A 26,558-nucleotide genomic window follows, 5' to 3' on the forward strand; every position below is an offset into this window, starting at 1 on the left:
GTAGAATTCTCCTGTGAAGCCACCTGGTCCAGGGCTTTTGTGTGATGGGAGTTTTTGATTACTGCTTCAATTTCATCTGCTGTAATTGGTCTGTTCATGCTTTCTGCTTCTTCATTGAGTTTTGGAAAATTATATTTTTCTAGAAATTTGTCCATTTCACCTAGGTTTTCAAATTTCTTTGCATATAGTTCTTCATAATAATTTCTTACTGTCCTTTGTATTTCTGTGATATCAGTTGTAATCTCTCTTCTTTCATTTCTGATTGTGTTTATTTGGGTCTTCTCTCTTTTTTTCTTGATGAGTCAGCTGAAAGCCTTGTTAATTTTGTTTATCTTTTCAAGAAACCAGCTCCTGGATCCATTGATCCTTAGAATTGTGCTTTTAGTCTCTGTGTCATTTAATTCTGCTCTGATCTTTCTTATTTCCTTCCTTGTACTTGCTCTGGGCTGTCTTTGTTGTTGTTCCTCGAGTTCTTGTAGGTGTAGGGAGGGTAAGGTTGTTTGTTAGAAATGTTTCTATCTCTTTTAGGTAGGCCTGTATTGCTATGAACTTCCCTCTCAGGAGTGCCTTTGCTGTGTCCCATAAGTTTGGGTTGTTGTGAGTTCATTTTCACTTGTTTCCAGAAACTTTTTGTTTTCTTCCCTAATTTTATTCTTGACTCATTTATTGTTTAATAGCATGCTATTCAATCTCCATGATTTTGAGTGTTTTGGTTTTTTTTCCCTTGGGGTTGGTTTCTAGTTTCAGTCCCTTGTGGTTGAAGAAATTGCTTGGTATGATTTCAAGTTTCTTGAATTTGTTGAGGCTTGTTTAGTGTCCTGTCATGTGGTCTATCTCTGAAAATGTTCCATGTGCATTTGAAAGAATGTGTATTTAGCTTCTCTGGGATGGAAGGCTCTATATATATCAGTTAGGTCCATTTCATCTAGGATGTTGTTCAATGCTACAATCTGTTTGTTGATATTTTGTTTGGAAGATCTGTCCATTTTTGACAGTGGATTGTTTAAATCTCCTACTATAATTGTGTTGCTGTCAATACCTTTCTTGAAGTCCTCTAAGATTTTCTTTATATACTTGGGTGCTCCTATGTTTGGTGCATATATATTTAGAATATTTATGTCTTCTTGGTGAATTATTCCCTTGAGTATTATGAAGTGACCTTCTGGTCCTTTTTTTATGGCCCTTTTTTTTCTGAAGTCTGTTTTGTCTGATATGAGTATTGCTACCCTGGCTTTCTTTTCCAGTCTATTTGCTTGGAAATGTCTACTCTCCTGTGTGTAGGGAGGAGTGGAATCTGCTCCCTCCTACTCTGTCACCATCTTCCAACCTGCCTATCTGTTGTCTTTTTTATAAAGATTTTATTTTTATTTATATTTAGAGAGAAAGGAAGGGAAGGAGAGAAACATCAATATGTGGTTGCCTCTCATGTGCCCCCAGTGGGGACTTGGCCTGCAACCCAGGCATATGCCCTGACTGGGAATTGACCTGGTGACTCTTTGGTTCACAGCCCCTGCTCAATCCACTGAGCTATGTCAGCCAGGGCTGTATTGTCTTTGTGATGACTGTCTCTCTAACAGGTGTGGGGTGATGTCTCATTGTAGTTTTTACTTGAATATCTGTGGTGATTAGTGATGCGGAGGGTGTTTTCATATATCTGTTGGCCATTTGAATATTGCCTTTGGAAAAATGTCTACTCAGCCCTTCTCCATTTTTAAGTATTATTGATGTTGCTGTTGAGTTGAATTCTTTATATATTTTGGATGTTAAGTCTTTATAGATACGTGATTTGCAAATATTTTCTAACATTTCATCAGTAGAAAATTTTCATCTTGTTGATAATTTTTTTGTACAGAAGCCTTTTAGTTTGATATAGTCTCACTTTTAAAAACACATTTGGTTCCTTGTGTTTTAGGTGTGACATCCAAAAAATAATTAGCAAGACTGATGTCAAAGAGCCTTTTCCCCATGTTTTCTTCTAGTTTTATGGTTTCAGGTCTTGCACCTAAATCTTTACTCCATTTTGGGTTAATTTTTGTGAGTGGTGTAATATAGTGGTCTTGTTTCATCTGTTGAAGAGACTTTTTTTTTTCTCCACTGAGGATTCTTGGCTACCTTGTCAAATATTAATTGCCCATATAAGTGTGGGTTTATTTTTGGGCTATTTATTCTCTTCCATTTGTCTACGTATTTGTTTTTATGCCAGTACCATGCTGGTTTTATTACTATAGCTTTATAATATAGCTTGAAGTCAGGAAGTATAATGCATCCTGCTTTGTTCTATTTCACAGGATTTCTCTGGCTATTAGGGAAATATCCTTTGTTGTTTCATTCACATTTTGGGATTTCTTTTCCTACTTCTGTAAAAATTAAATTAGAATTCTTATAAGGATTGCATTGAATCTATAGGTGGCTTTGGATATTATAGACATTTTAACAAGATTAATTTTTCCAGTTCATGAACACAGGCTATCTTTTTATTCATTTATGTCTTAAATTTCTTTTATCAGTGTCTAGCAGTTTTCAGAGTACAGATCTTTCACCTCTTCGGTTAAATTTAGTCCTATTTTATTGTTTTAATGCTATTGTAAAAAAAATCATTTTTCCTTCTTTTTTTAGAAAACTTGTCCTTGCCTCTTTTGTCATAGATTAATTTACCATACAAGCAAGAATTTATTTCTGGGCTTTCTATCCTATTGCATTGATCTACATATCTGTATTTATGCCAGTGCCATATTTTTTTATTATTGTAGCCCTGTATAGCTATATTTTAAGTATATGTTAGAATCTAGGAGCATGATACCTCCCACTTTGTTCTATCTCAAAATGTTTTGGGTTATTTAGGGTCTTTTGTGGTTCCATATAAATTTTAGGATAGTTGTTCTAGTTCTGAGAAGAGTTCCATTAGTATTTAATAGACACTGCACTGAATCTCTAGACTGCTGTAAACAGTGAGGATATTTTTTAAAATATATTTTATTGATTATGCCATTACAGTTGTCCTTCCCCCCCTTCACCCTGCACACCCCCTCCCCCACCATTCCCCCCCTTTAGTTTATGTCCACGTGTCTCAAGTTCTTTAGATTCTATATTTCCCATACTATTCTTGCCCTGCCCCCTATTTTCTACCTACTGTCTATGCTACTTATTCCCTGTACCTTCTCCCCACTTCTCCTCCTCCCACTCCNTATTTGTTCAAATAAGTTTTCCACTTGTGGCTGTTTCTTTCCCCCTTCTGGTACCCCTATAATTCGGATGTTGGAACATTTAAAAATGCCCTGGAGGTTCCTAAGCCTCTTCTCATTTTTGTGAATTCTTGTTTCTTCATTCTTTTCTGTTTGGTCATTTTTTTCTTCCTTCTAGTCCACTCCCTTGATTTGAGTCCCCGTTTTCTTTACATCACTATTGGTTTCCTATGCATTTCCCTTCATTTCAATTAGTTTAGCCTTCATATGTTCCTCTAATTTGTGACTAAAATCAACCAGTTCTGTGAGCATCCTGATCACCAGGGTTTTGAACTGTGCATCTGATAGGTTGGCTATTTGTGGGAGCCTGCTAGGCCACAGGGGATCAAGGACAGAGTTCTCCACTGTGAAAATGGTGGATGAACTTGGTTTCTGGTCCCTGGAGCCGGCGGGTACCTTGACATTTTCCTAACCTTCCCGTTCCCAGCCTTGAAGGATATAACAAGATTTTGGCATAGGTGTCATGTTCCAAGACGGTTATGAGAACTTCTTGCCCTTTTGATAGCTTAAGGGAGTGCACGAACTTTGAAAAACAACATTGTTTCTAGTTCCTTGCAGTCTTGCTTCAGGCGTTAGCAGTTTGTATATAAGACAGCTGTTCCTTGAATAAAGTTGCCATTTGCCAGCAGAGCATTTGGTCCTCTCCATTCTTTCAGTCCCTCGCCTCACCTCGCGACCACCCTTGCTGCAGCGGGCTACAGCAGCTATTTTTTGGTTGCTTAGAGTTATTGGCTCTGGGGCTCTGAGTTCTTCTTGAGCCATAATGTTTTGGTCTGTTCACACCTGTTACGTATGAGGGGCAGAGCCCTAGGTGTTCACCAGGGCAGGGCCACTCAGTTGCTGGGTTGTGAGGCTGTTTGTGGGGACGGGGTCAAAGAGGGGCAATGGCGGTTCTCTCTGCTGCTTTCCACCACCGGGATCTGTGCAGTCTGTCTCACTGCTTGCTCCTTCGCCTGGTTTATATGCGCACGAAAGTGTGACCAAGGTCAGCCTGCTCCCTTGTGCCCTCACTGGGTCCACCCATTGCTACCCCACACCTGGGAACGGCCAACGGCTGCCTGCATGAGCCTGGGTCGGTCGGCATATCTTTCCTGCTCAACCCCGCTCCACCCCTCTTACTGGTCTGGCCGAAGGGTTTCTTCTTGTTGGACTTCTATATAGTTCAGTTTTCTGTGTTTTGGTTACGTTTTTGTTACTAAAACTTTGTTGTCTTTAAACTTGGTTGTGCGAGGAGGCATAGTGTTTCCACCTATACCTCCATCTTGGCCAGAAGTCCTCTAAATAATGAGGATATTTTAAAAAATATTAATCCTTCGCCTGGCTGGTGTAGCTCAGTGGATTACGTGCGGGCCTGCGAACCAAAGGATCGCAGTTTGATTCCCAGTCAAGGCACATGCCTGGGTTGCAGACCAGTTCCCAGCAGGGGATGCACAAGAGGCAACCATACATTGATATTTCTCTTCTTCTCTCCTTCCCTTCCCCTCTAAAGGTAAATAAATAAAATCTTTAAAAAATATATTAATCCTTCCACTCCATGAGCAAGGTGTTTCTTTCCATTTATTTGTATTCTCTTCAATTTTCTTATCAGTGGTTTACAGTTTTCAGAATGTCTTTCACCTTTTAGTTAAATTTATTCCCAGGTGTTTTGCTTTAAAAAAGATTATATTTAAAGAGAGGAAGGGAGAAAGAAAGAGAGGGAGAGAAACACTGATGTGAGAGAGAAATATCAATCAATGGCCTCTCAATCAGTTGCCTCTCTCATGCACCCTGACCAGGAGTTGAACTGGTGACTTTTTGCCTTGCAGGATGATGCTCAACCAACTGAGCCACATGGGTCAGGGCTATTTGATGTTACTTGATACAATTGTAAATGGGATTTTTTTATTTCTGCTGATAATTTGTTATTGAAGTATAGAAGCACAACTGATATCTGCATATTAATTTTGCATCTTACAACTTTACTAAAGTTATTTATTTCAAAAAATTTTGATGGAGTCTTTAGAGTTTTATGTATATAATGTCATGTCATCTGCTAACAGTGAAGTTTGCTTCTTCCTTTCCAATTTAGCTGCCTTTTATTTATTTTTTTCTTGTCTGACTGCTGTGACTAGGACTTCCAGTGCTATGTGAATGGAAGTGGTCCTAGTGGGAATTCCTGTCTTTACTTTGATCACAGAGGAGTGACTTCAGCTTTTCATCATTGACTATAATATTAGCCATGAGTTTGTCACATATGGCCTTTACTGTGTAGAGATATGTTCCTTTGTTAGGAGGGTTTTTTAAATCATAAAAGGATGTTCAATTTTGTCAAATTATCATATAATTTTTATCCTTCACTTTGTTAATATGATATATTAATTGATTTATGGATATTGAAGTATACTTGCATCCCTTGAATAAATCCTATTTGGCCACAATGAAGAATCATTTTAATGTATTGTTGAATATGGTTTGATAATATTTTGTTGAGAATTTTTGCATCTATGTTTATCAAGGATATTGGCCTATATTTATTTTTTTGTAATGTCATTGACTAGTTTTGGTATTGGGGTAACACTGACTTTGTAGAATAACTTTGGAAGCATCTCTGTCTCTAAAATAATAATATTTAAAAAGCACAGAATGTAGTAAAATGTTGATGCCAATGGTCTGTGATTATACACACCCCCCTCACACACACTCAGAGAATAACTTATAAAACTATACAATTATACAATTTAAAACACTATAAATAAATGAAAGTGAAATCTGATAAAAATACTCTAGTAACCACCCACACATACACAAGGAGAACAAAAAAGAGATGAAAGAAACAATACAAAATGACAAACAAACCTAAAATATTAAAATTGCTTTAAATGAAAATGGTCTAAACATACCAAGTAAAAGGCAATGCAGACATTAATTCAAAAAATCAGGAGTACTTCTATTCACATAAGTTAAATTAGTCTTCATAGTAAAAAAAATAACTAGAAGAGACCCAGAGGAACATCACACAGTGATAAAATAATCATTCCACCAGGAAGATATAATGTTCCAAAGTGTGCATGAATCAAACAACAGAGGTTCAAAACAGATGGAACAAAAACTGAGTGAGCTCAATGAAGAAATATGCAAATCCACAATTATAGTTCATCTTAACACCCTTGTTTCAGCAACTGATAGAACTGTTTGACAAAAAATCAGCAAGCATGTAGAAGAGCTGAACAATATAATGTATCAAAAAGTTAATATAACTTTGATAGAACTCTCCATCCAGCAGCATTAGTATGTAGAACATTCACCAAGACAGACTATATCTAGGAACATAATCAAACCCCAACAAATTTTTAAAAGATTGAAATTACATATTATATTCTCTGTCCATAATGGTATCAAGCTAGGACTCAATAACAGAAAGGGACAAGAAAAATCTATAAGCAATTGGAAATTAAACAACACACTTCTAAATGCACAGGTCAAAGAAAGTCTCAAAGGAAATTTAAAACATACAAATGAAAATAAAAATACAATACATTAAACACACAGGATGCAGCTAAGCAGTACTGAGAATGCATTTTGTAGCACTGAATACTCACATTACACAAGAGAAAAGGTCTCAAATCAGAAACCTAAGTAAAAATCAAGACAATGCTTTTGTTAAAGAACCCCTTTCCGTGCCCCAGTGAATAGGGACTGATGAATGGGGAGGGTTGAATCACACTAGTAAGCTTGTTCTGGGTGTTTTGAATATGTTTCCATGTAGAGGGTAAAAACCAATTCTGGAAGTGTGTGTGAACTTTCATAAATAACTTTAAATTGAGCATAATAATGGCCTTGGATTGTGTGACTTCAATACCCATTAAATAACATCAAGTAACATCTGTATCAAGCTCTGCGTAGAACAGGATGAGTGCCAGTAAACAATAAAAAGGACAAGCATGCATGTTAATGTTTATGTGAGGGAAATCAGAATAGAAGCCTAAACAGGAACAGCTTCACAGAATTGATGCTGGATGAAGACAGTGATGACACTATCTGAAGATAGCGATGACAAAGGTTTAGAACATATGTTTAGGGATGACTATACAAACTCACCTGGAGTAAACATCTATGCTCATAGCAAGCATAGTTTGGAGCTATTCAGGAATTGCAGAGAAATGCATTTTCAAAGAAATCAAGATGATATTTCTGTGTACTATATAACTTAGACAACTACGTTCCACTGGATGTAATCAGTTTTTAAAAGTCAGATGGAAAAAGCAACTGAATGTCAGAAAATAGAAATGTAATTTTAAATTATCCAGTAAAGCTGGAGAATGTAGGGGGAGGGGAGAAGACAATTCAAAGGGAAGAGCAGACTAAACCCAGAGCAAGCAGAGAAAAGGAAGCAGTAAAGATAAAAGAGTAAGTCAAGAAAATTAAATTAGAAAAATAATACAGGAAAAATCAACAAAACAAAAAGATGGTTCTTCAAAAATATCAGTAAAATTGATAAACTTCTAGCAAGACTGACAAAAATAAAAAGAGAAAATACAAATTACTAATGTCAGGAACAAAATAAAGAGTATCATTACAAATTCTATAGGCAGTAAAAGGATAGTAAGTGAAGACAAACAACTTTACACATAAATTTGACACCTTGGAAAAAATGGACCAATTCCTAAGAAAACCAGAGATTACGAAAGCCAACCAAGATGAAATTGATGATATGAACAACCCTATAACAAGTAAATTGACTTCACAATTTAAAAGCCCTTGAAAAAGGAATCTCCAGGCCCAGAGGCCTGGAAATTTAAAGGTGAACTAACATTAGTTTTACACAATCTCTTCCACAAAATAGGAGAGGACACTTCTCAGTTCACTGGCCCCCTTACCTGCAGGGATTACCTTTCAAGATCCCCCGTGGAGGCCTGAAACTACTAATAATGTAGAACCCTGCAAGTAATAATTTTTCTAGACATATATACATATGATAAAGTTTATATATTAGACACAGTGAGATTAACAACTGATAATAAAATCAAACAGTTATAATAAAAACTGTAATGAAAGTTATGTGAATGTGGTCACTTATTTCCAGGGATCCTCTGCTGAGGCCTTCATATAAGCTGGAATGCCTCTGGCATGACCCGATGCCATCATTGGAACTTTTTAAAAATTTTAATATATTTTATTGATTATGCTATACTAGTCCCATTTTTTCTCCTTTATTCCCCTCTGCCCTGCACCCATCCTCCCACGCATTCCCCCACCATCATTCTCTCACCTTAGTTCATGTCCATGGATCATACATATAAGTTCTTTGGCTTCTCCATTTCCTATACTATTCTTAACCTCCCCCTGTCTATTTTGTACCTACCATTTATGCTTCTTTTTTAAAAAAATATATTTTATTGATTATACCATTACAGTTCTATTCCCCCACTTAATTCCCCTCCACCCGCACACTCCCTCCCCCACCATTCTCCCCCCCTTAGATTACAACCACGTGTCTCAAGTTCTTTAGATTCTATAATTCCCCCACTATTCTTGCCCTCCCCCCTATCTATTTTCTACCTACTGTCTATGCTATTTTCTGTGCCTTCTCCCCCCTTCTCCTCCTCCCACCCCCCTGTGGCTAACCCTCCATGTGTTCTTCATTTCTATGGTTCCACTCCTGATCTAGCTGTTCTCTTGGTTTGCTTTTGTTTTAGGTGTGGTTGTTAATAACTGTGTGTTTGCTGTCCTTTCACTGTTCATATTTTTCATCTTCTTTTTCTTAGATAAGTCCCTTTAACATTTCATATAATAAGGGCTTGGGGATGATGAACTCCTTGAACNTTCCTTTGCCAGACTGGGGAAGTTCTCCTTTATTATTTGTTCAAATAAGTTTTCCACTTGTGGCTGTTTCTTTCCCCCTTCTGGTACCCCTATAATCTGGATGTTGGAACGTTTAAAGATGTCCTGGAGGTCCCTAAGCCTCTCCTGATTTTTTTGAATTCTCATTTCTTCATTCCTTTCTGGTTGGATGTTTCATTCTTCCTTCTGGTCCATTCCATTGATTTGAGTCCCAGTTTCCTTTCCATCACTATTGGTTTCCTGGATGTCTCCCTTCATTTCAATTAGTTTAGCCTTCATGTGTTCCTCTAATTTGTGACTGTAATCAACCAGTTCTGTGAGCATCCTGATAAATAGTGTCTTGAATTGTGCATCTGAGAGGTTCGTTATTTCCTGGTCGCTTAGAGTTATTGGCTCTGGGGCTTTGAGTTCTTCTTCAGCCATATTTTGGACTGTTTGTGCCTGTTACATATGAGGAGCAGAGCCCTAGGTGTTCACCAGGGCAGGGCCACTCAGTTGCTGGGTTGTGACGTTGTATGTGGGGGCGGGGTCAAAGAGGAACAATTGTGTTCTGTGTGCCACCTGCCGCCGCCGCCCCCACAGGCGCCGCAGCCACCACAGTCACGAAGCCCACGCGTTTCGTCCCACTGCACGCGAGTGTGCCACCGCCGTCAGCCCTCCACCACTGGGTTCGCCCCCTGGGGCCTGCGTGACCCGTCTCACTGTTCGTGAATGTGCGACCACGGTCAGTCTGCCCCACACCCCAACTGGTTCCGGGCTGCCTGTGCGCCTAGGTCCAGGGATCTGTCCTGCCCGACCCTGCTCTGCTGCTGGCTCCGCCCCTCTTACTGTCCCCGTTGAACGGTTCGTAGTTGTCGGACTTCCGTATAATTCAGTGTTCTGGTCTTTGGGTGTGTCCTTGTTCTCCAAACCTTTGTTGTATTCAAACTTGGCTGTGGGAGAAGGCACAGTGTTTCCACCTATGCCTCCATCTTGGCGGAAGTCCATTTATGCTTCTTATTCTGTGTACCTTTTCCCCTATCTTCCTCCTCCCTTTTCCCACTAATAACCCTCCATTTCTCTGATTCTGTTCCTGTTCTAGTTGTTTGTTTAGTTTCTTTTTGTTTTTATTTTCTTAGTTTGGTTGTTGATAGTTGTGAGTTTGTTGTCATTTTACTGTTTATGTTTTTGACCTTCTTCTTTTTCTTAGATAAGTCCCTTTAACATTCTATGTAGTGAGGGCTTGGTGATGATGAACTCTCTTAACTCGACTTTATCTGGGGAGCACTTTATCTGCCCTTCCATTCTAAATGATACAGTAATGATGGATGTAGGTCCTTGCCTTTCATGATTTTGAATACTTTTTTCCAGCCCCTTGCCTGCAAGGTTTCTTTTGAGAAATCTGTTGATAGTATTATGGGAACTCCTTTGTAGGTAACTCTCCTTTTGTCTTTCTGCTCTTAAGATTCTCTCCTTATCTTTACTCTTGAGTAATGTAATTATGATATGCTTTGGTGTGTCCTTCCTTGGGTCCAACTTCTTTGGGACTCTGAGCTTCTTGGACTTCCTGGAAATTTATTTCCTTTGCGAGATTGGGGAAGTTCTCCCTCATTGTGTTTTCAAATAAGTTTTCCATTTCTTGCTCTTCCTCTTCTCCTTCTGGCACCCCATGATTCAGATGTTGGAACATTTAAAGTTGTCCTGGAGGTTCCTAAGAGTCTCCTCATTTTTGTGAAATCTTGTTTCTTCATTCTGTTCTGCTTGAATGTTTATTTCTTCCTTCTGCTTCAAACTGTTGATCTGAGTCCTGGTTTTCTTCCCTTTGCTGTTGGTTCCCTGTACATTTTCTTTTACTTCACTGTTCATAGTTTTCACTCTTTTCTCTATTTTGGGACTATACTCAACCATTTCTGTGAGCATCTTGATTCCCAGTGTTTTCAACTCTGCAGCTGATAGGTTGGCTATCTCTTCCTCACTTAGCTGTATTTTTTCTAGAGCTTTGATCTGTTCTTTCATTTGGGTCATATTTTTTTTTGTCTTGGCACACCCATTAGGTGGTAAGGGGCAGAGGCTTAGATAGTCACCAGTGTGTCACTGTGTTGTGGTGCTGTATGTGGGGGAGGGGTCTGAGAGGGAACAATATCCCTTTCTCAGCTGTCAGCCAGCTTTCAGTCACTTCCCCCACTACCCACAAGGAATTTGGGCCTTTCTGGTGCTGATTCCCAGGTCTGGGGTTTTGTGTATGCTCTAGGACCTTGTGGGTCTTTCCAAGAAACTCAACCCCCACAGGTTTTTTCAGTCAGAGGGGTTTTTTTGTTTGTTTTTTTTAAAGATTTTTATTTATTTGTCTTTAGAGGGGAAGGGAAGGGGAGAGAGGGAGAGAAATATCAATGTATGGTTGCCTCTCATGTGTCCCCTGCTGGGAACTGGCCTGCAACCCAGGCATGTGCCCTGACTGGGAATCGAACCGCGATCCTTTGGTTCACAGGCCCACACTCAGTCCACTGAGCCACACCAGCCAGGGCCATTCAGAGGTTTTGAGGCTTTATTTCTCCTCACTGGAACCCTGGGTTTTGAGATCTGTCTCATTCCCCAGTTGTTCCTCCCAGTTTGTCCGTATACAAAGGTGGGACCTCCTGCTCCATTAGCTGCTGCCTCACCTGCCTAGGTCCTCCTGCCTCACCTGCCTAGGTCCTCCAGCCTTGCCTTGAGTCCTCTATGCCCTGGCTGCCCAACTCCATCCCTCCTACCGGTCTGATGAATGTTTCTTCTTTAACTCCTTGGTTGTTGGACTTCTATACAATTTGATTCTTATTTTTAAATTGGTTGTTATCCTTCTTTTGGTTGTGCAAGGAAGCAAAGCATATCTACCTACGCCTCCATCTTGGCTGGAAGTCCACAATTCAGTTTTTGGTGTAAAATTCTTGACTTAAAAAAGAACATTTGGTTCACTTCCCTAATAGGAATATCTCAGTGCTGGGATGACCTCTTCTTGGTATTTCTTCCACTTTTGGTTTTCAGCATAGTTACCTGTGATTGTATGAACAGAGCTGAGTGGCGAGGTATTCAGCACCTTTATTCCAAATAAGAGTGCATACCTGATTACTATAGTAACGAGGGGGTAGATGGGCAATGCAACTTCCCAATACTTTTGAGACCAGTTGGTTAAGCTTAAGGCATTTAGTCAGGATTCAGGAATAAAAGCCCACACGAGTGGGCTTTTATTGAAGGCAATTGAGAGCTTAAGAACAAAGCCATAAATCACTGTCTGGCAATGGCAACAGTGAATTTTCCACCCTTTTCCCTGTGGCTTTGAGACAATCACAGCACAGAATCGCCTGGGCAGGTGCTGACCTGGGAGCCAGAGCTGGGAGCTGCAAGAAACTAAGAAGTGGAGTGGCGCAGGTGACCCATGGCCCTCCTTCTGTGGGAGCTGGGGAGTGGGGGGCCAGTGAGACAGCTCACTCGCATAGCGGAGGAGCTATAACACTTTTAAAATGGCAAAAGTATATGAATTCAAGACAGACCATTGGTTGCCAGGGTTAAGGAGTATCAATTAAAGGTGAGAGGGAAGTGGGTGTGACTGTTTAAAAGATCAGGGAGGGACCTGTGTCATGATGATCTGTACCTTTACTGTCTCAATGTCCCTATCCTGGCTGTCCTATTGTATCAATGCTAGCATTTTGCAGAATAATTCCCACTGGAGAAATTGGGCAAGTGGTACCTGGGCTGTTTCTGTATGATTTCTTTCAACTGCCTGTGATTCAACTAAGATCTCAAAATAAAAGCTTAATTGAAAAAATATATAAAATATGCAGCTGTTAAAAATGCAGTACATTTGATTTGATTGTTAGAAACAGACTACCAATAAAATACTTACAACACATAAATGGGGAGTTTGGATTTGAGTGGGTTTATCAGGTAAAATCCAGTCTGGGAAGAGGGCCATCTCAAATGAGAAGGGACAAGGGCCATGGAAGGAATGAATGATGATGTGGTGTGGCCCATGCTACATGGTGTTACCAGGGTGAGTCCTAAGCAGGGGTGTGAGGAGTCACTAACCGTTCCACAAGAAGCACTTCCACAGAGTTATCAAGGCAGAATGCACAAGGAAAGCTGGGCTTGCAGGGAGCAAGGCCAGGCCAGCAGGGACCTGAGGAAGCTGAGCTCCTGGAGGATCTAGAGGAGGCATGGCCTCTGTAGAGCCCCAGCAAGTGTCTCTCCATGTAAGAGTAGATGTGCTCAACCTGCAGAATTTGACCTGTACAGGCTTAGACAGGGGCAAGTCATCCCAGCACACAGCACAGAGGGGGTGTCACCAAAGGAATGCATCCACCGAAGACAAGGAGCTAAGTCTCACCTGGTCTCAGCATGCAGAGCCAGGCTTGCTGTGGACATGGTGAGCTGGGGCTGAGTGAGCATGCAATAGAGAGGGAGGCATGGGCGCAGACTCAGGTGCCTAGGGTTGGAGGTGTGCTCACTGTGTGTCTGCACAGGTGTGGTCAAGGTCCAGGAAGGTGCCCTGTGGGAGGACACCTCAGCAAAAAGCTCAGATAGTCCCTGGACATGGTGGACTGCCCCCAAAGGGAGCACTGATGCTGGCGAGACCATTCCTCACAAATAGAGTTGGAGCTGGTGGACATGGAGCAAGCAGCCCATGTTCATTCAGCCTCAGGACCACATGCCCTTCCCAAACAGGACTTTCCTTGTGGGCAACAGGAACATCTGGCAGAAGTCAGGTTGGGGGACAGCAACTGTGGCTCAAGCTCCTGCAGCAGCTTCTATGACACCTTCTCCCACTCCAAGCCCATCTCCCAATCCCTCTGTGTGGCCTGGCTAGTCACTCACCAGGCTCCTTCTGCCTCAGACCGAGAAAGGGCTGCAGTAGCCTATGCTGGAGGCCTTGATAGAGGACCAGTCCAGGAAGGTGACCATGGGCACAATTCAATCTAGCCCCTGGAGCTCAGGAGCCCCAGTGGAAATGTCTCAGAGACTGGCAGGTGGGGTGAGGCTGAGGGACCAATTGTGACAGTTTGCATGGGACAAAAGGGGCTTTTGTTTGTGAGCTGGTCACTCACGGTGAGACTGCCCTGAAGGATCTTTCAGTCCAAGAACAAGGAAGGGCAGCTGTGCTAACTGGATGGTCACTAAACTCCAGGAAGGCGCAGGACCATCACCCTCCTCCTCGAAACAAAACAGTGAGACAGAAGATGCCTCCTGTGGTGCTGATTTTTATTGGTGGATACAGCTTGTGGAGGCCAGGCTCAAAGTGCCCTGCGTGCATGTGGCCACTGGCTTTGTGATCCCGCAGGGCCAAGCGCTCAGTACACCTGAGCCAGGTTGTGCTTCTTGTACAGCAGTGCCCGTCTCTTCTCACGCTCACGCACAAAGGCGCGCAGATGCCCAGTGGGGAAGGTCACAGTGGAAGGCTGAGAGCAAGCTGGGCCCTCCTCAGTCAGCCATGGACACTGCAGGCAGCTGGAAGCGCTCGGCCGGCCCCTGCAGCAAGGAGGGTGGCAACAGGGAGTCAGGTCAGCCTACTCTGGCTGGTCCAGGGTGAGCAGGATGGGTGGTTGGGAGGTGGGAGACAGGACCACCTTACCAAGGGTGTGCGCACAGTGTACTCTGCAGGAAGGCCAAGGCGCCCCCAGACAGCCCGGCGTAGCAGCGACTCAGCAAGATGAGCCCTTTCCGCAGGTCTTTCTGCATGTCTCGTGTGCCCTCTCTGCTCACTGGGTACTCGGCACTCAGCCTGCACAGGTGAGGCATAGGGGACTCAGGTCACATGGGGATCTGAGGTCATCCTCATGGACTTCATACTTGCCCTCATGTGGCTGGAGGACTCACATGATGAATGCAGTCACACCGATGGCCCATATGTCGGTCTGTGGGCCGGCACCCTGGCCCTCCAGGAGCTCCGGAGCTGCACAGAAGGGGAAGCACAAGGTGAGGAGCTGAGTGTCTGCAGTGCAGGTGGCAGGAGGCAGAACTGGAGGAGGGGCTTGCTCCCAGCCACCCCTCAACCCCACGCACCCATGGTCTCCACATAGTCTTTGAACCTCTCTGAAGGCAGGACCCTCTCCTGGGTGAGACTCTGAGCACTGCCCAAGTCGACCACCTTGAGCAGGTTGTACTCCGTGACAATCATGTTCTCAGACCTGAGGTCCAAATGCAGGATGCACTGTGCATGCAGGTACTGGGTGGCACTCAGCATCTGCCACAGGTAGTCCTTCACCTCGGATTCTGAGTAGGATGCCCTGGGGACACATGGGGACGGGCTCGGCTCTGAGCAGTTTTGGCTGAGCCCCCTCCTGCACAGGACCCAGTTTGTCGAAGCAGGCAGGACTTGGGCCTCAAGTGTCATCCCCCTCCCCAAGCCCTGCCCCCAGGCCAGATGGCCCCTCACCGCTGGGCCAGGCAGGGCAGTAGCTCTGGCCCAGAGCATAGCTCCAAGATGAGGACCAGGTGCCTCGGGCTGAGGAAGGCAGCCTGCAACTGGGCCAGGTGTGGGTGACACAGGCCCTTGAGGGCCTCATACTCTCGAAGCACAGTTGTCTTTTCCTCTGGGCGGTAGGGGATAATCTTGGCAGCCAGTGGGCGTCCGGTGGCCTTTTCCCGGCACTGCCGCACAACACTGAAGCGACCCCTGGTGAGGAAGCACAGGCCAGGCTTCTGGGAATCCCTCCTGTTCTGGCCTGCAGGCCCCCTCACAACCTCTGGCAGCCCCTTCCCACTCTCAGAGCAGCGGGGAGGAAACTTGGTGGGGAAGGAGGTGCTCAGGCCCTGGTGAGCAGATTGGGGTAGGGGAGGCAGAGAGGCCTCAGCACCTTCGGATCTGCGTCTGGAAGGCGAAGGTCTGCGTGCTGGGGAGCTGATGGGTCGGCGATGCAGGGCCGCTCTCCTGCTCAGAGGCTGTGGGAAGGGAAGCCGGTGACTGGAGTGTTCCTCATAGTCCCAGTACCCCAACCTTGTCTTCAGTCATCTCTTCCCCATCACCTTGACAGGTCCCCCACCGCCCCCCCCCCTTAAACCCACACTTGGCTTCTCATTCCTTGGACCATTTGGGGATGGGGAGGGGCAGCGCAGTAGCTGGAACAAACCTTCCCCGTGAGTGTATGTGTCTTGGTGACAGTTCCAAAGGGACCCCCACCCACTGCCCGCCAGGTCCTGTAGAGGCTCACCCAGGTGGCCGGGCCCTCCCAGGAGGACCTGCTCCGAGGGGCTGCTGTAGGGGCCCATGCCAGCCTTGCTGACGCACGCGGTCCGGAAGGTGTACACACCACCCCTCGAAAGCTTCCTGGCCAGGTAGCAGCAATCAAAGATGTCCGAGGCCAGTGTGCTCCAGCTGCCACCTGGCCACATGGAGCAAGTGAGGGGCAGCCCCAGGCCTCCCCACTCCAGAGTCCAGTGAGACTGCCCAGTAGTGCACAGGGTCCAAGGCTTCCCTGATGGGCATTCACGGGTACAGAGGGCACCAGACACTTCCCCCATGGGTCTCCAGAAGCACAGAGTGGCCAGGTGATCCTCCCACTAGCTACAGGGCCCCCAGGGGGTGGGGACATCTGCACAACCCTACCTTCCAGGCTGCACTGCACGATGTAGGTCACAGGGCCACAGGATTCCATAGGCTTCCAGACCAGCAGCACCCCATCTGTGTACACCTCCCCAATGTCTGGGCGTGGGGAGGATGGAGGGCACTCTGCAGGGCCCATAGTCAGAGGTCTGAGGTCAGCTCCCAGGGGCACGCAGCTCCTGCAGCTCTGAGCCCCTGTCCACACCCCTGCACCCTACTGCCATGCCCTGAGCCCACCCCACCCTGGTCTCCTAGATTCCGGGGTCCCATTCCAGTGCTGCCTGGTAGAGGGACCCAATAACTCTCCTGGAGGGAGCCCAGCAGGTGTCTGTCTGCCTGACCACAGGCTTTCTTCGTCTGGTGCATGCTCCGGAGCCCCATGAAGTGGCCCTCATCACAGCCCCTTGCCCACTCCAGGTTTCGGTCAGAGATGTCTCAGCTTGGCTGAGTGGCAGAGCAGGGCACCTAGGGTTGGCCACTGGAGGTCTGGTGCCCCCTAGGGATTAGGCTGGGGGTCTAAGAGCTAGGCCTGGCTGCCCCATTGGAAATCCCAGGGAGGCAATAATAGCCTGGAGTGGCCTCTCTCTCTGTCCCCACTGAGAAGGCCTGGTGAGGCCCACCCACCTGCCTTCCGGAGGACAGCTCTGGTGGTCGCTGTGCCCAGTGCATTGCGCACGCTGCACGTGTACACACCCAGGTCCTCAGAAGTCACTGCCAGGATGGTCAGAATGTGGAAATTCTTGAGCGTGGAGGAGATGAGGAGGCGGCTGCTGCTCTCCAGGAGGGCCCCGTCTGCAGCAGGACAGAGTAGGCCTGGAGGCACCTCAAACACCAGGCCCCACCCTCTCTGGGCCTCAGTTTCCCTCTGTATGTTGACAGCCATGACCTCAAGGAGCAGCCCCCACAGTCCTCCTCCGCCCACTCCCTCCCCCACTCCAGGATAGCTCCTTACCTTTATTCCAGGTGGCCTGTGCAGATGGCTGGGCCGACACCTGGCAGGCAAGAGTCACAGACTGGCCCAGGACCACTGTCTCATCCACAAGCCTCCTTAGGAAAGATGGCGCTAGGAAAGAGAGGTAAAGTATAAGGTGGGGATACTGGAGAGAAGCTCATCCTCATCCAGCTCATCTTCAACCCAGCACCTCGTCTAGCACCTCGTCAGAAAGTTCCTCCAGGACTGCTCAGTCCCCACAGCTGGGGAGCCGAGCCCCACCCCACCCCCAGTCTGGGCTTAAGCCACTGTGGGTTTTAGCTTGCCCCCTGTTGGTTGGGGCACTGTGGAGGGGCTCCCCTTCCCCACAGCCAGGCCCCCTGGGAAGATGGGGGGCCCAGCCCCAGGCACCTTGGTCTCTGCTCTTCTGGCCTGACAGCTGGAAGGAAGCTAGGCCTGCCTTTTTCCTGGGGGGCCCCTCCTTCTCTTGACCTGCAGGGAGAAGGGATGGAGGGAGCTCATATCAAGGGTCTGGCTCTTTCTGGCAACCAGCCCCCTGGCACTACCACTGGGAGCGTGGGAGGAGGACTGTGGAACCCCATACGGCCAAAAAGCCTGGACCCAGGGAATTTCTTTTTGGTGGGGGGGACAAGCTAAATCTGCTGTGAGGCCACCCATTCCCTAGCCTGTCAGCATAGGCCTATCCTTGGAGGGGCCACTTCAGGCAGGTGAGGGGTACAGGTGCCCAGGAGGCGTGGCCAATGTCTGGGGTCAGGCAGGGCCAGTGAGGGGGATGCAGTCAGGAAGACTGGCCCTGGTTTGATCCTCTCCACAGGGTTGTAACCCCTGTAGCAGCTCAGATCCAAACACAGGTCTCAGATGCACATGGGAGGGGAGGAAGCCAAGAAGGTGACCTTGGGAACAGAAGCCCCTGTGTGCCTGAGGTGTGGGCAGCACAGGAACAGGACAAGAGTAGGCTTCCTGTGTCAGGTGGGCACCCGAGCTGTGACTCCTGGGCATGGGCACACAATGCCCCAAGGTACAGAGGGGCCCACCCGGCTGAGCCCAGCAGCCCCTGTGGTCGGGGTAGGGGAGTCACCTTGAGGCCTGCCCTTCAGGAGGCGGGAGATACGGGCCACCGAGGCCCTCATCCTCTGGTGAAGCCCCAGTTCCACTGGCTCCTCCAACAGTGCCTGCCTTGAGGGGGAGCACAGGAGGCTCCTGGAGGGGGGTGACCACCTGCGTTTCCTGCTGCTGCCTGCCTCCCTGAGCAGCAGTCCTGTGTCTTCCAGCTCCTCTCTGATCTCCAGGCTGGTGGGGAGGCCCTGCCAAGGCCACGGGGCCTGTGGGAGCTCAGCCAGCTCCTCCCTGGCCTCAGATGCTGAGGAGGGTGGCAGGTCTGGCTTGGGGATCCTCCTGAAGATCATGAACTCAAAGGGGAGGTACTTGATGTCATACAGGTGTGACAGGTTGAGATAGGCTGGCTCTACCTCTGATATGTCCAGAGACACAGTGTCAGCTGCCTCCATGTCCCCTGACAGGTCCTGGATTTGTACCAGTGACACCTGGGACCCCCAGCCGAAGTCTTCGCACAAGGTCAGCTCTGGGGAGGCCCTTGTGGGAACTTCACAGCCCTCTGGCAGGGACACTGCACTGGCCTGGGGGTGTGGGCTCTGAGCCCTCGTTTCCTCCTGTTCCTCCAAGGACTGAGAGGTATCCCAGGCCATCCTGGCCCACAGGGGCCCCTGTCCCAGCATGCCTCCCGCATCCCCACCGAAGGCAAAGGTGCCGTAGCCGGCCACCCCTGCATAGCCTCCACGGTGCCCAAGGGAGAACTTGCGTGAGGTCGCCTGCTCCTGAGGCCGAGGAGGGCTGAGCTCAGACTCACATAGGTCCTCTGTCTCCTGGGCCAGAGCCTTGGTGTCCAGGGACAGGCCAGGCTCTGTGCCAGATGGGGAGGCCAGCCCTGGAGAACTGGGAAGATTGGGCCTCCCAGGGAGAGGGGTGGCCTCCAGCTCCCTTCTAGAGCCTGACTGGAGGCTTGCTTGATCTGGGGAGAAGGGAGCCTGGAGTTCAGCAGAGAAGAGGGGTCTCGGGGTTGCCAAGAGAGCCTCCAGGCAGTGACCTGGAGGAAAGGCACCAGGAGCTTGGGATGCAGCAGCTGCTGGGGCATCACAACCCTTCCTGGCGGAAGGACCCCACTGGGGGTGACAGAAAGGAGCTAGCTGCCCCCCACAGCTATCCTGGGACAACCCCTCTTGCTCAGCAAAGCCAGGATCCCCACCAGTGGATGAACATAGTCCCCATCCTTTTGGAAACCCCCTCTCCATGGCATCTTTGACCTCTCTAGACACATTCTCTCCTCCCAGGGCCTCCTGGTGGCCCCAGAGGGCAGGGGTGAAACACTGGCCCTCACGGCAGGCCTCTGCAGAGGGGATGGCAGAACGTGCACAGTCGACATCCAGGGAATGGCTGTGTCCGGGGCCTCCAGGGGTGCTGGCGCCGGTACCGGGCAGCCTCAGGGAAGTATCTAAGGAGGGTGCCTTGGCCATCAGGGCAGCCTGCTCCTCCTGGGCAGCCTCCTCCTCCAGCGCCTGGTGCTCCAGCAGTGGCTCTCGAAGGCCAGGTGGGGGGCCCGCGAAGTACCCACCCTTGAGGAGGTGCCTCTGCCGCACGGGGACCCGTCTGCTGCCCATGGCCAGGCCCCCACACTCTGGGCTCTTGCCTGCCTGCTGGTAGAACAGGCTGTGGATAATGCTCTGCCGGGGCACACAGCCCGGGGCAACTGGGGACTCTGAGCCCCCGGGTGCTGCAGGCAGGGGTGCTGCCTCCATGGGGAGACAGGCCTCAGCCTCTTCCGGCAGGCTGGCAGATGGACGCAGGAAACCCCGTGGGTGCATAAGGGGGGAGTGAGTCACAGGAGAGGGTGGCAGTGACTTGGCCCGGGCGAAGGGTGCCAACTCATTGTCAGAGGACGAGGTGCTACTGGAAGAGGTACTGGCATCACCACGCAGGTGCCGGGCCACTCCAAGAGACGGGCTGTCTGGCGGGCCCTGGAGCAGCTCCGGGATCGAGCGCATCACCAGGATGGACTTGTAGCTCATCAGGGAGCGCTGGGGGTGCAGGGGTGGGGTGTCAGCCATGTGCTACCCTCCAGCTCCCGGTGTGCCTCCGAGGGGAGCCCAGGAGATGGGGGCCTCCTCATCCCTGGCACCCCAGGGCTATGGTGTGTCCCCACCCAGGCTGGAAGCATATGCAGTCCTGCCGCATCCTGGCAGCTCAGAGGGCACAGGCCCTGAAAGAGGGGTGCTCAGGCCCCACTTCCCTGCTCTCCCAAACCTGGGGGGGCATCACCAGCTCCCTGGGCCTAGCTTCCCTCGCCTACCAGGCCCCTCGTGCATATGCCCCTGGTGTCCTGCCCCCTCTCTGCATCTGGGCTCACCTGCCAGCGGCTGCGGGCCAGGAGGAACTTGAGCTGCTTGGTGTTGATGAAGTGTGCCTCCTCTGCAGGCAGGGACTTCTGGGGGCCCAGGTGAGAAAGCCACATTGGGTGAGACCCTGGTGCATCCTAGGGCCAGGGAGGACCCACCCCTCTTAGCCTCAGTTCCCCACCTTGTTCACCAGGCCTGCTGGACTCAGCCTACTCACCAAAAACCAGGGGTGGGCAAGACACTGGGCTGCACTGGGCCGGGCTCTGTGGGGGCACCAAGCTGGGGGTCAGGCCAGGGGTCACCTGGCCCCCTGAGTGGATGGGGGGAGCAGGGAGGAGGGCGGGCACACTCACTCTGGGGCTCTCTGCAGGGCAGCCCTAATGAAGTCCTGAGCATCCTGGCTGAGGTGTGCAGCCACTGGGCTGCCCCAGGACACCCGCCCCTCCAGCACGTTCAGGAGGGTTGCTCGGTCACTCTCGCCAGCAAATGGGGATGAGCAGGTCAGGCTGAAAGCACAGGGAGTGTTCAGCACTCAGACGTGATACCGGATTTCTGGTCCTGTGGGGCTGCTGGGCAGAGCTCTGGCTGGGATGGCCTTTCGGCAACCTCAGAATCCCAGCAAGTGTCTCACACTCGCCCAGAGGTCTAGGCTCGGCCCGGGGTGGGGACTGATCATGAGCCCAGAGTGGGCACCAGGCCTGAGCCTGAGGGGGGAGCAGGGCCCCACCTGGAGATGAGGTGCAGCCTCAGTCTGCCAGCAGCACCCTCGGGCAGCAGAAGCTGCTCTGAGGGGCCTCTGGGCAAACCAGCCCAACCACCTGGAGAAACAGCTCAGCACTGGCCGTGCCTCACAACCGGAAGGGCTGCTCTGGGACAGGGTGTGTGTGAAAATTGCTGGGCAAAACCTCTTATCAGAGCTGGCCCACTGCTTGTTCCCAAAATAGCTGCCCCTCGGGCCTTGGGTCTTTGGGGAGGGCCAGCAGTGCCTGGGACCTCCTGTGCGCCTGCTGGGAGGGTCTGGGATTGGCTTCCAAGGAGACAGCTGGCAGGTGCTGGGGTCTGCTCACCTGAGGTAGGAGATGACCCCCATAGCCCTGTGGGAACAAAACCACAATTGTGAGTCATCCCAGGCCTGGACGACAGGTGATGGGCACCAGGTGGGTGGGAACCAAGAAAGGAGGGAAGGTAGAGAGTGGGAAGAGGTGCTGGCATACGAGCTTTGTCCTTGGGGACCCAGCCACTCACCAGATATCAGAAGCCTCACTGACAGGATTCTGCTCGATGATCTCAGGGGACACAAACTCAGGGGACCCATACTTGCTATACATTGGCTCTGTCTGGGTGATCTTCTGGGCAAAGCCAAAGTCGCAGATTTTAATGTCTTCCCGAGCAGGATGCACCATCAGGATGTTGGGGGGCTGTTGGGGGGCAGTCAGGAGGTGGGTGAGGCTTCGACGTCAGGAGGTATCTCCTGGGGCTGCCAAGTCTGGGGGTGGCACTAGGGAGTCTGTAAGGGGCTGTCTCACGAAGACAGAGAAGCCAGCGAGGGAGGACAGGGGGCTGCCCTGGGAGCGGGTGGTTCCGGTACCATTTGGGGACAGCCTCTGCTCTATCAGAGCCACATTTCACCTAAAGGGGCTGCTGGTAAAGTAGCGAGCTCCCCCCAACAAAGTGAGCAAGTCCTGAAGCTGCAAGCGGTTGGCCTGTTCCCTTCCAGCCTGCAAGCTCCCACCGCCTGCTCCTGGGCTCTGGGGGCACAAGGTGGGTGGAGCAAGTACCTTTATGTCCAGGTGGAGGACGCCATGGCTGTGCAGGTAGTGCAGTCCCTCCACCAGCTGCTGGATGTAGACTTTCACCTGCAGTAGCAAAGGCTGCTGCTCAAGTGAGAGAGCCCATCTCTGCCTGCCCTGCCACCTTCCTCCCTGCTCTGCTCCCATCTACCCCTCACTCCCTGCAGACCTGAGACCAACCCACAGGCAGTATAGTCAGGGCCTCCCCAGCCCCACACGCCTGGGCGTGGGGATTCCTCTGGGGCCAGACAGTGGGGAGGGTTTGGGTGTGTGAAGCAGCCTGAGCAAAGCAGGAAGCTTGATGTCTCAAGAGCAGGGGAGGGTTGGCTGGTGGGCCAGGTGGGCCAGGTGAGGTGCAGGCTGGGAAAGGTAAGTTGTGATCCTGGCTGGCAGGGCTCTGAGAGTTGACTGAGGAGCAGTGACACCTCGTGAGGCTCTGGGGACCTTCAAAAGTTCTCTGAGCTGGGCCTGCTAGGGCAGGCAGTTGGGGTGGGGGGCATACAAGCCCTGGCGGGGGGCATGCACGTAAGCCTATTGGTTGCAGACAGCTCAGGCTGCAGAGCCACCTCTGCTTCTGTCACCACGCTCTTCTTAAACAGGCGGTCCAGCAGTTCCTCTGAGGAGCACCTGGGGTTCAGGTCAAGGAAAGCTCGGGGGTCAGGAACCCGCCCACTCCATACCCCATGGCAAGTGCTATCTTGGGGGGCAGTGCAGTCCGTGCTGGGGTGGTGGGTCCTCCAGACTGAGGAGGGCGTGTGGGACACAGACCCTGAGGAGAGGAGCTGAGGCCAGTGGCCAGCAACAGAGTGGGAGTGGAGGTGTCCTCTCCCCTCTGCACGAGGTGGGGTGTGGCAAGCACTGTGACACCCAGAGACTCTCAGCCAGGCAGCAAGTGATAAGGTGAGACCCAGAGGGGACAGGGAAGGGGTATGGCCCTCCCTGAAGCCTGGGTGGGCAATGTAAGAGGCCCAGTGCTTGGGGCCTGGGACTGCCATTTAGGCAGTATGACCTCCTGCTGGACAGAGGTCACATGGAGCATGAGAGGGGCCTGACCAAAAATTCCTGGCTCAAGGGGCAGTAAGCTATGAGGACAGTGCCATATCTGGGCTGGTTAGTCCCACAGCATCCTAACAGGGGCATGGGAAGCCCAGCTGGCTGCCTCGGGAGGAGTACAGGGCTGAGGACAGCAGAGCCACAGGCCCTACATCACTCTGTGGTCCCCTGCACTCCTGGGGCTCCCGGCGCCTCGTCCCCTGGGACTAAGGGCTGGATACAGCTCCAGGACCAGGATGAGAGTTTTGCGAGTCTCAAATTGGTCCAGCAGCGCAGTGACCAGCGGGTGGCTCAGCTCCGCAAGCGTGTCTCTCTCCCGGTAAGCCTGGGTACGTGTCCTGCTCCGTAGGGGGATGAACTTGGCAGCACAGGACATCTGGTTGCCCTTGTGCTGCACTCTTTTCACGAAGCCGAACACACCCCTGGAAAGAGGGGACCCCATGCTAGACTCCTAAGATCAAGCTTGGAAGAAGATGGGGGGCAGCATTCCTGGCAGGCGAGGTTTCCAGATGGGCAGAGGCTGTGGGGAGTGGGTACAGGGGAGGCAAGGGCTTCCTAGAAATGGGGTTACCAGGTGGGACCTCCTGAAGATGGGAGGGTACTCCAGGGCATGGGGTGTGGGTGGGGCCTTCCAAGACTCAAGCTCCCCAGGGAAAGAGCTGCTGAGCTGGCAGGATTCCTGAGAAGCAAGGATTCTGAGAGAACTGGGGCTGGGGGGCAGGGGCAAGTGAAGTTCTAGGGGTGGGGAGGGGAGTAGGAAGAGAGTACCGAGGGGTGGCCTCAGAAAAGTGGGGTTCCCAAGAAGCAGGGAGATCTGGGTGGTGGGGTCTGCAGAGTGCAGGGTTCCCTGGGGGACTGGGGGCTCCTGGGTTGTGGACCCTGGGGAGCCAGGGTTCAGGACTGGGCAGGCTAGGGGGCGAGGCTCCTGGGGCAGGCTGGCGGGGTACCTCCCAATCTCTTCTTTGACCTCGTAGAAAGAGTGTAGTTTTCTCCGATAGCTTTGCTTCTCCAGGTCCAGGTTGCTGTCCCCTGTAGCCAGGAAGCAGTCAGCCATCAGTGTGGACAAAGATCCCCCCCCCACTTTTCCCCAACCCCGTAGTGACTGCTGGAACAGTTCCCTGTGCCTGGGCCTATAGGAGCCCACAGAACCCTACACCCACATGGAGCCAGAATGGGGCCTGGGAGAGGTCCCCTAACTCACCCCCATGCACCAGCAGCTCTGCCTTGCACAGCACCTGGCCACCAGCATTTTGGGCCAGGCAGGTGTAGACACCGGCATCATGCTGGGCCACATTCCTGAGCACCAGGGAGTAGGCTGTCCCTTCCTGCTGCTGGCTGAGCCATGTGCTATCCACCAGCTGGACACTATCCTGGAGGCACAGGCGATGGGGTGACCATGAGCCTTGGGATCCAGCACTGGGGGCCACCCCACCTTCAGTGAGTGACGCAGTGTCTGGTGGGGATTTCATACACTCCTCCTCCGGGCACAAGGCTCCCCACCCCACCCCGCCGCCACGCATCCCTACCTTATACCAGGTCACTGTGGGCTGTGGGTTACCCTCGATGACAGCCTGGAATTTTGCTGTGCTGCCCCTCTGTGCCTGCACATCCTCAATGGTGACCTGCATGGATGGCGGCCCTGGGGGTGGGGGAAGGAACTGGTGGGGAGGAATCCAGGCTGCACAGACTGGCCATCCACTGCGGCCCGTACGGCAGAGTCTGTGAGTTGGGGCCTGTGTCACCAAGGCCTCAGTGGGCTGGCAGGGACTCTAGGTGCATCCTGGTGTTCCGGTGAACAGCAAGGCCTCAGATACCCACAGGGTAACAGAGTCCACTTGTCTCCCAAGTGAAGGTGACCTCCTCCTGATTCCACCCAGGCTCCTGACAGTTAGGAAGTACTTGCTTCCATCAGAGTACCGCCTCTCCTGCTTGAACCCCAGCTCTCCGGGGCCAGGGCATGTAGAGCATCCTAACGTAGGCCACAGAATGGCTGTCCAGTTCACTGCTGCCTGCCTCCCTTCCCAGTGAAGCCCTCTGAGGGAGTTCAGGGACTGAGGGCAGCAGGGGCGGCCATAGCAGGGCTGGCACACATCAGATGGCCCCCCTGTGCAAGTGTCACCCAGCAGAGGGCACAGGGTCGCATACCCAACCTACTTGTGGCCCCCGCGTCGCCAGCCTGGTACACATATGTCCGGTGCGTGGTCTCTGTGAACACATGGCTGCAGACATCCCAGAGCTCCACGGCCCCTGTCTCTGGCCAGGCCATGGACTCCACCCTGGAACAGGCAGTGGGTTGAGTTGTCTGCCTGCCAACACACTGCTGGGGGTGGTCACTGACCCTTGAGCTAAGCTGGGTCCCTGCCACACCCTCACCCGAGGCTGCAGCAGATGGTTTGGGAAGGAACGTAGAGCCAGGGGCCTCAACACCTCTTGCCTGAGAGTGGGGCTGACAAGGAATGTCCTGGGTGCTGTGAGCCTCCTGCCCCACCCACAGAGGTCCCTCATGCAATGCCCCCCCCCCAGCATGCTAGGGACATTACCTGATGGGGACAGTTTGTTTATGCACCGTGGAGAGGGGCTCCAAGCCCTGACCCTGACTTGTAGGTTGAAGGGACTGCAGCACCTTCCTGGGCTCTGCTAGGAGAGGCCAGGGCCAAGTGAGGTGGAGGCTGGGATGGGGCTGGGGCTGTCCACCACCATGTGCCCCTGCACCACCCTTCAGGGCCCAGGGGGCAAGAG

General features: G+C 50.6%; 1 protein-coding gene and 1 pseudogene across 1 annotated transcript in view; both read right to left on the reverse strand.

Annotated features, from left to right (window-relative positions):
- Positions 1-11,872: 11,872 nt before the first annotated feature.
- On the reverse strand, positions 11,873-13,439 carry LOC119002763 (phosphatidylinositol N-acetylglucosaminyltransferase subunit P-like; annotated as a pseudogene).
- An 820-nt stretch (positions 13,440-14,259) lies between these two features.
- The window catches only part of OBSCN (obscurin, cytoskeletal calmodulin and titin-interacting RhoGEF), a gene marked incomplete at its 5' end in the record, with an annotated part of 76,373 nt that continues 64,074 nt past the window's right edge, over positions 14,260-26,558 (reverse strand). Inside the window, 25 exons of the mRNA XM_037068826.1 lie at positions 14,260-14,540; positions 14,644-14,793; positions 14,889-14,964; positions 15,075-15,298; positions 15,448-15,687; positions 15,869-15,953; positions 16,223-16,393; positions 16,618-16,740; positions 17,239-17,406; positions 17,567-17,677; positions 17,957-18,037; positions 18,645-20,658; positions 20,988-21,065; positions 21,194-21,239; positions 21,330-21,482; positions 22,044-22,070; positions 22,222-22,394; positions 22,755-22,832; positions 23,333-23,393; positions 24,041-24,241; positions 24,767-24,848; positions 25,021-25,189; positions 25,346-25,458; positions 25,974-26,095; positions 26,360-26,456. Of these exons, the coding sequence (XP_036924721.1) occupies positions 14,363-14,540; positions 14,644-14,793; positions 14,889-14,964; positions 15,075-15,298; positions 15,448-15,687; positions 15,869-15,953; positions 16,223-16,393; positions 16,618-16,740; positions 17,239-17,406; positions 17,567-17,677; positions 17,957-18,037; positions 18,645-20,658; positions 20,988-21,065; positions 21,194-21,239; positions 21,330-21,482; positions 22,044-22,070; positions 22,222-22,394; positions 22,755-22,832; positions 23,333-23,393; positions 24,041-24,241; positions 24,767-24,848; positions 25,021-25,189; positions 25,346-25,458; positions 25,974-26,095; positions 26,360-26,456 (5,021 nt within the window). The remainder of the gene's footprint in view (positions 14,541-14,643; positions 14,794-14,888; positions 14,965-15,074; positions 15,299-15,447; positions 15,688-15,868; positions 15,954-16,222; positions 16,394-16,617; positions 16,741-17,238; positions 17,407-17,566; positions 17,678-17,956; positions 18,038-18,644; positions 20,659-20,987; positions 21,066-21,193; positions 21,240-21,329; positions 21,483-22,043; positions 22,071-22,221; positions 22,395-22,754; positions 22,833-23,332; positions 23,394-24,040; positions 24,242-24,766; positions 24,849-25,020; positions 25,190-25,345; positions 25,459-25,973; positions 26,096-26,359; positions 26,457-26,558) is intronic.

The sequence above is a fragment of the Sturnira hondurensis genome, unplaced genomic scaffold, assembly GCF_014824575.4.
Source record: "Sturnira hondurensis isolate 20B ecotype Veracruz unplaced genomic scaffold, ASM1482457v3 Scaffold0018097, whole genome shotgun sequence".
Classification (NCBI taxonomy): domain Eukaryota; kingdom Metazoa; phylum Chordata; class Mammalia; order Chiroptera; family Phyllostomidae; genus Sturnira; species Sturnira hondurensis.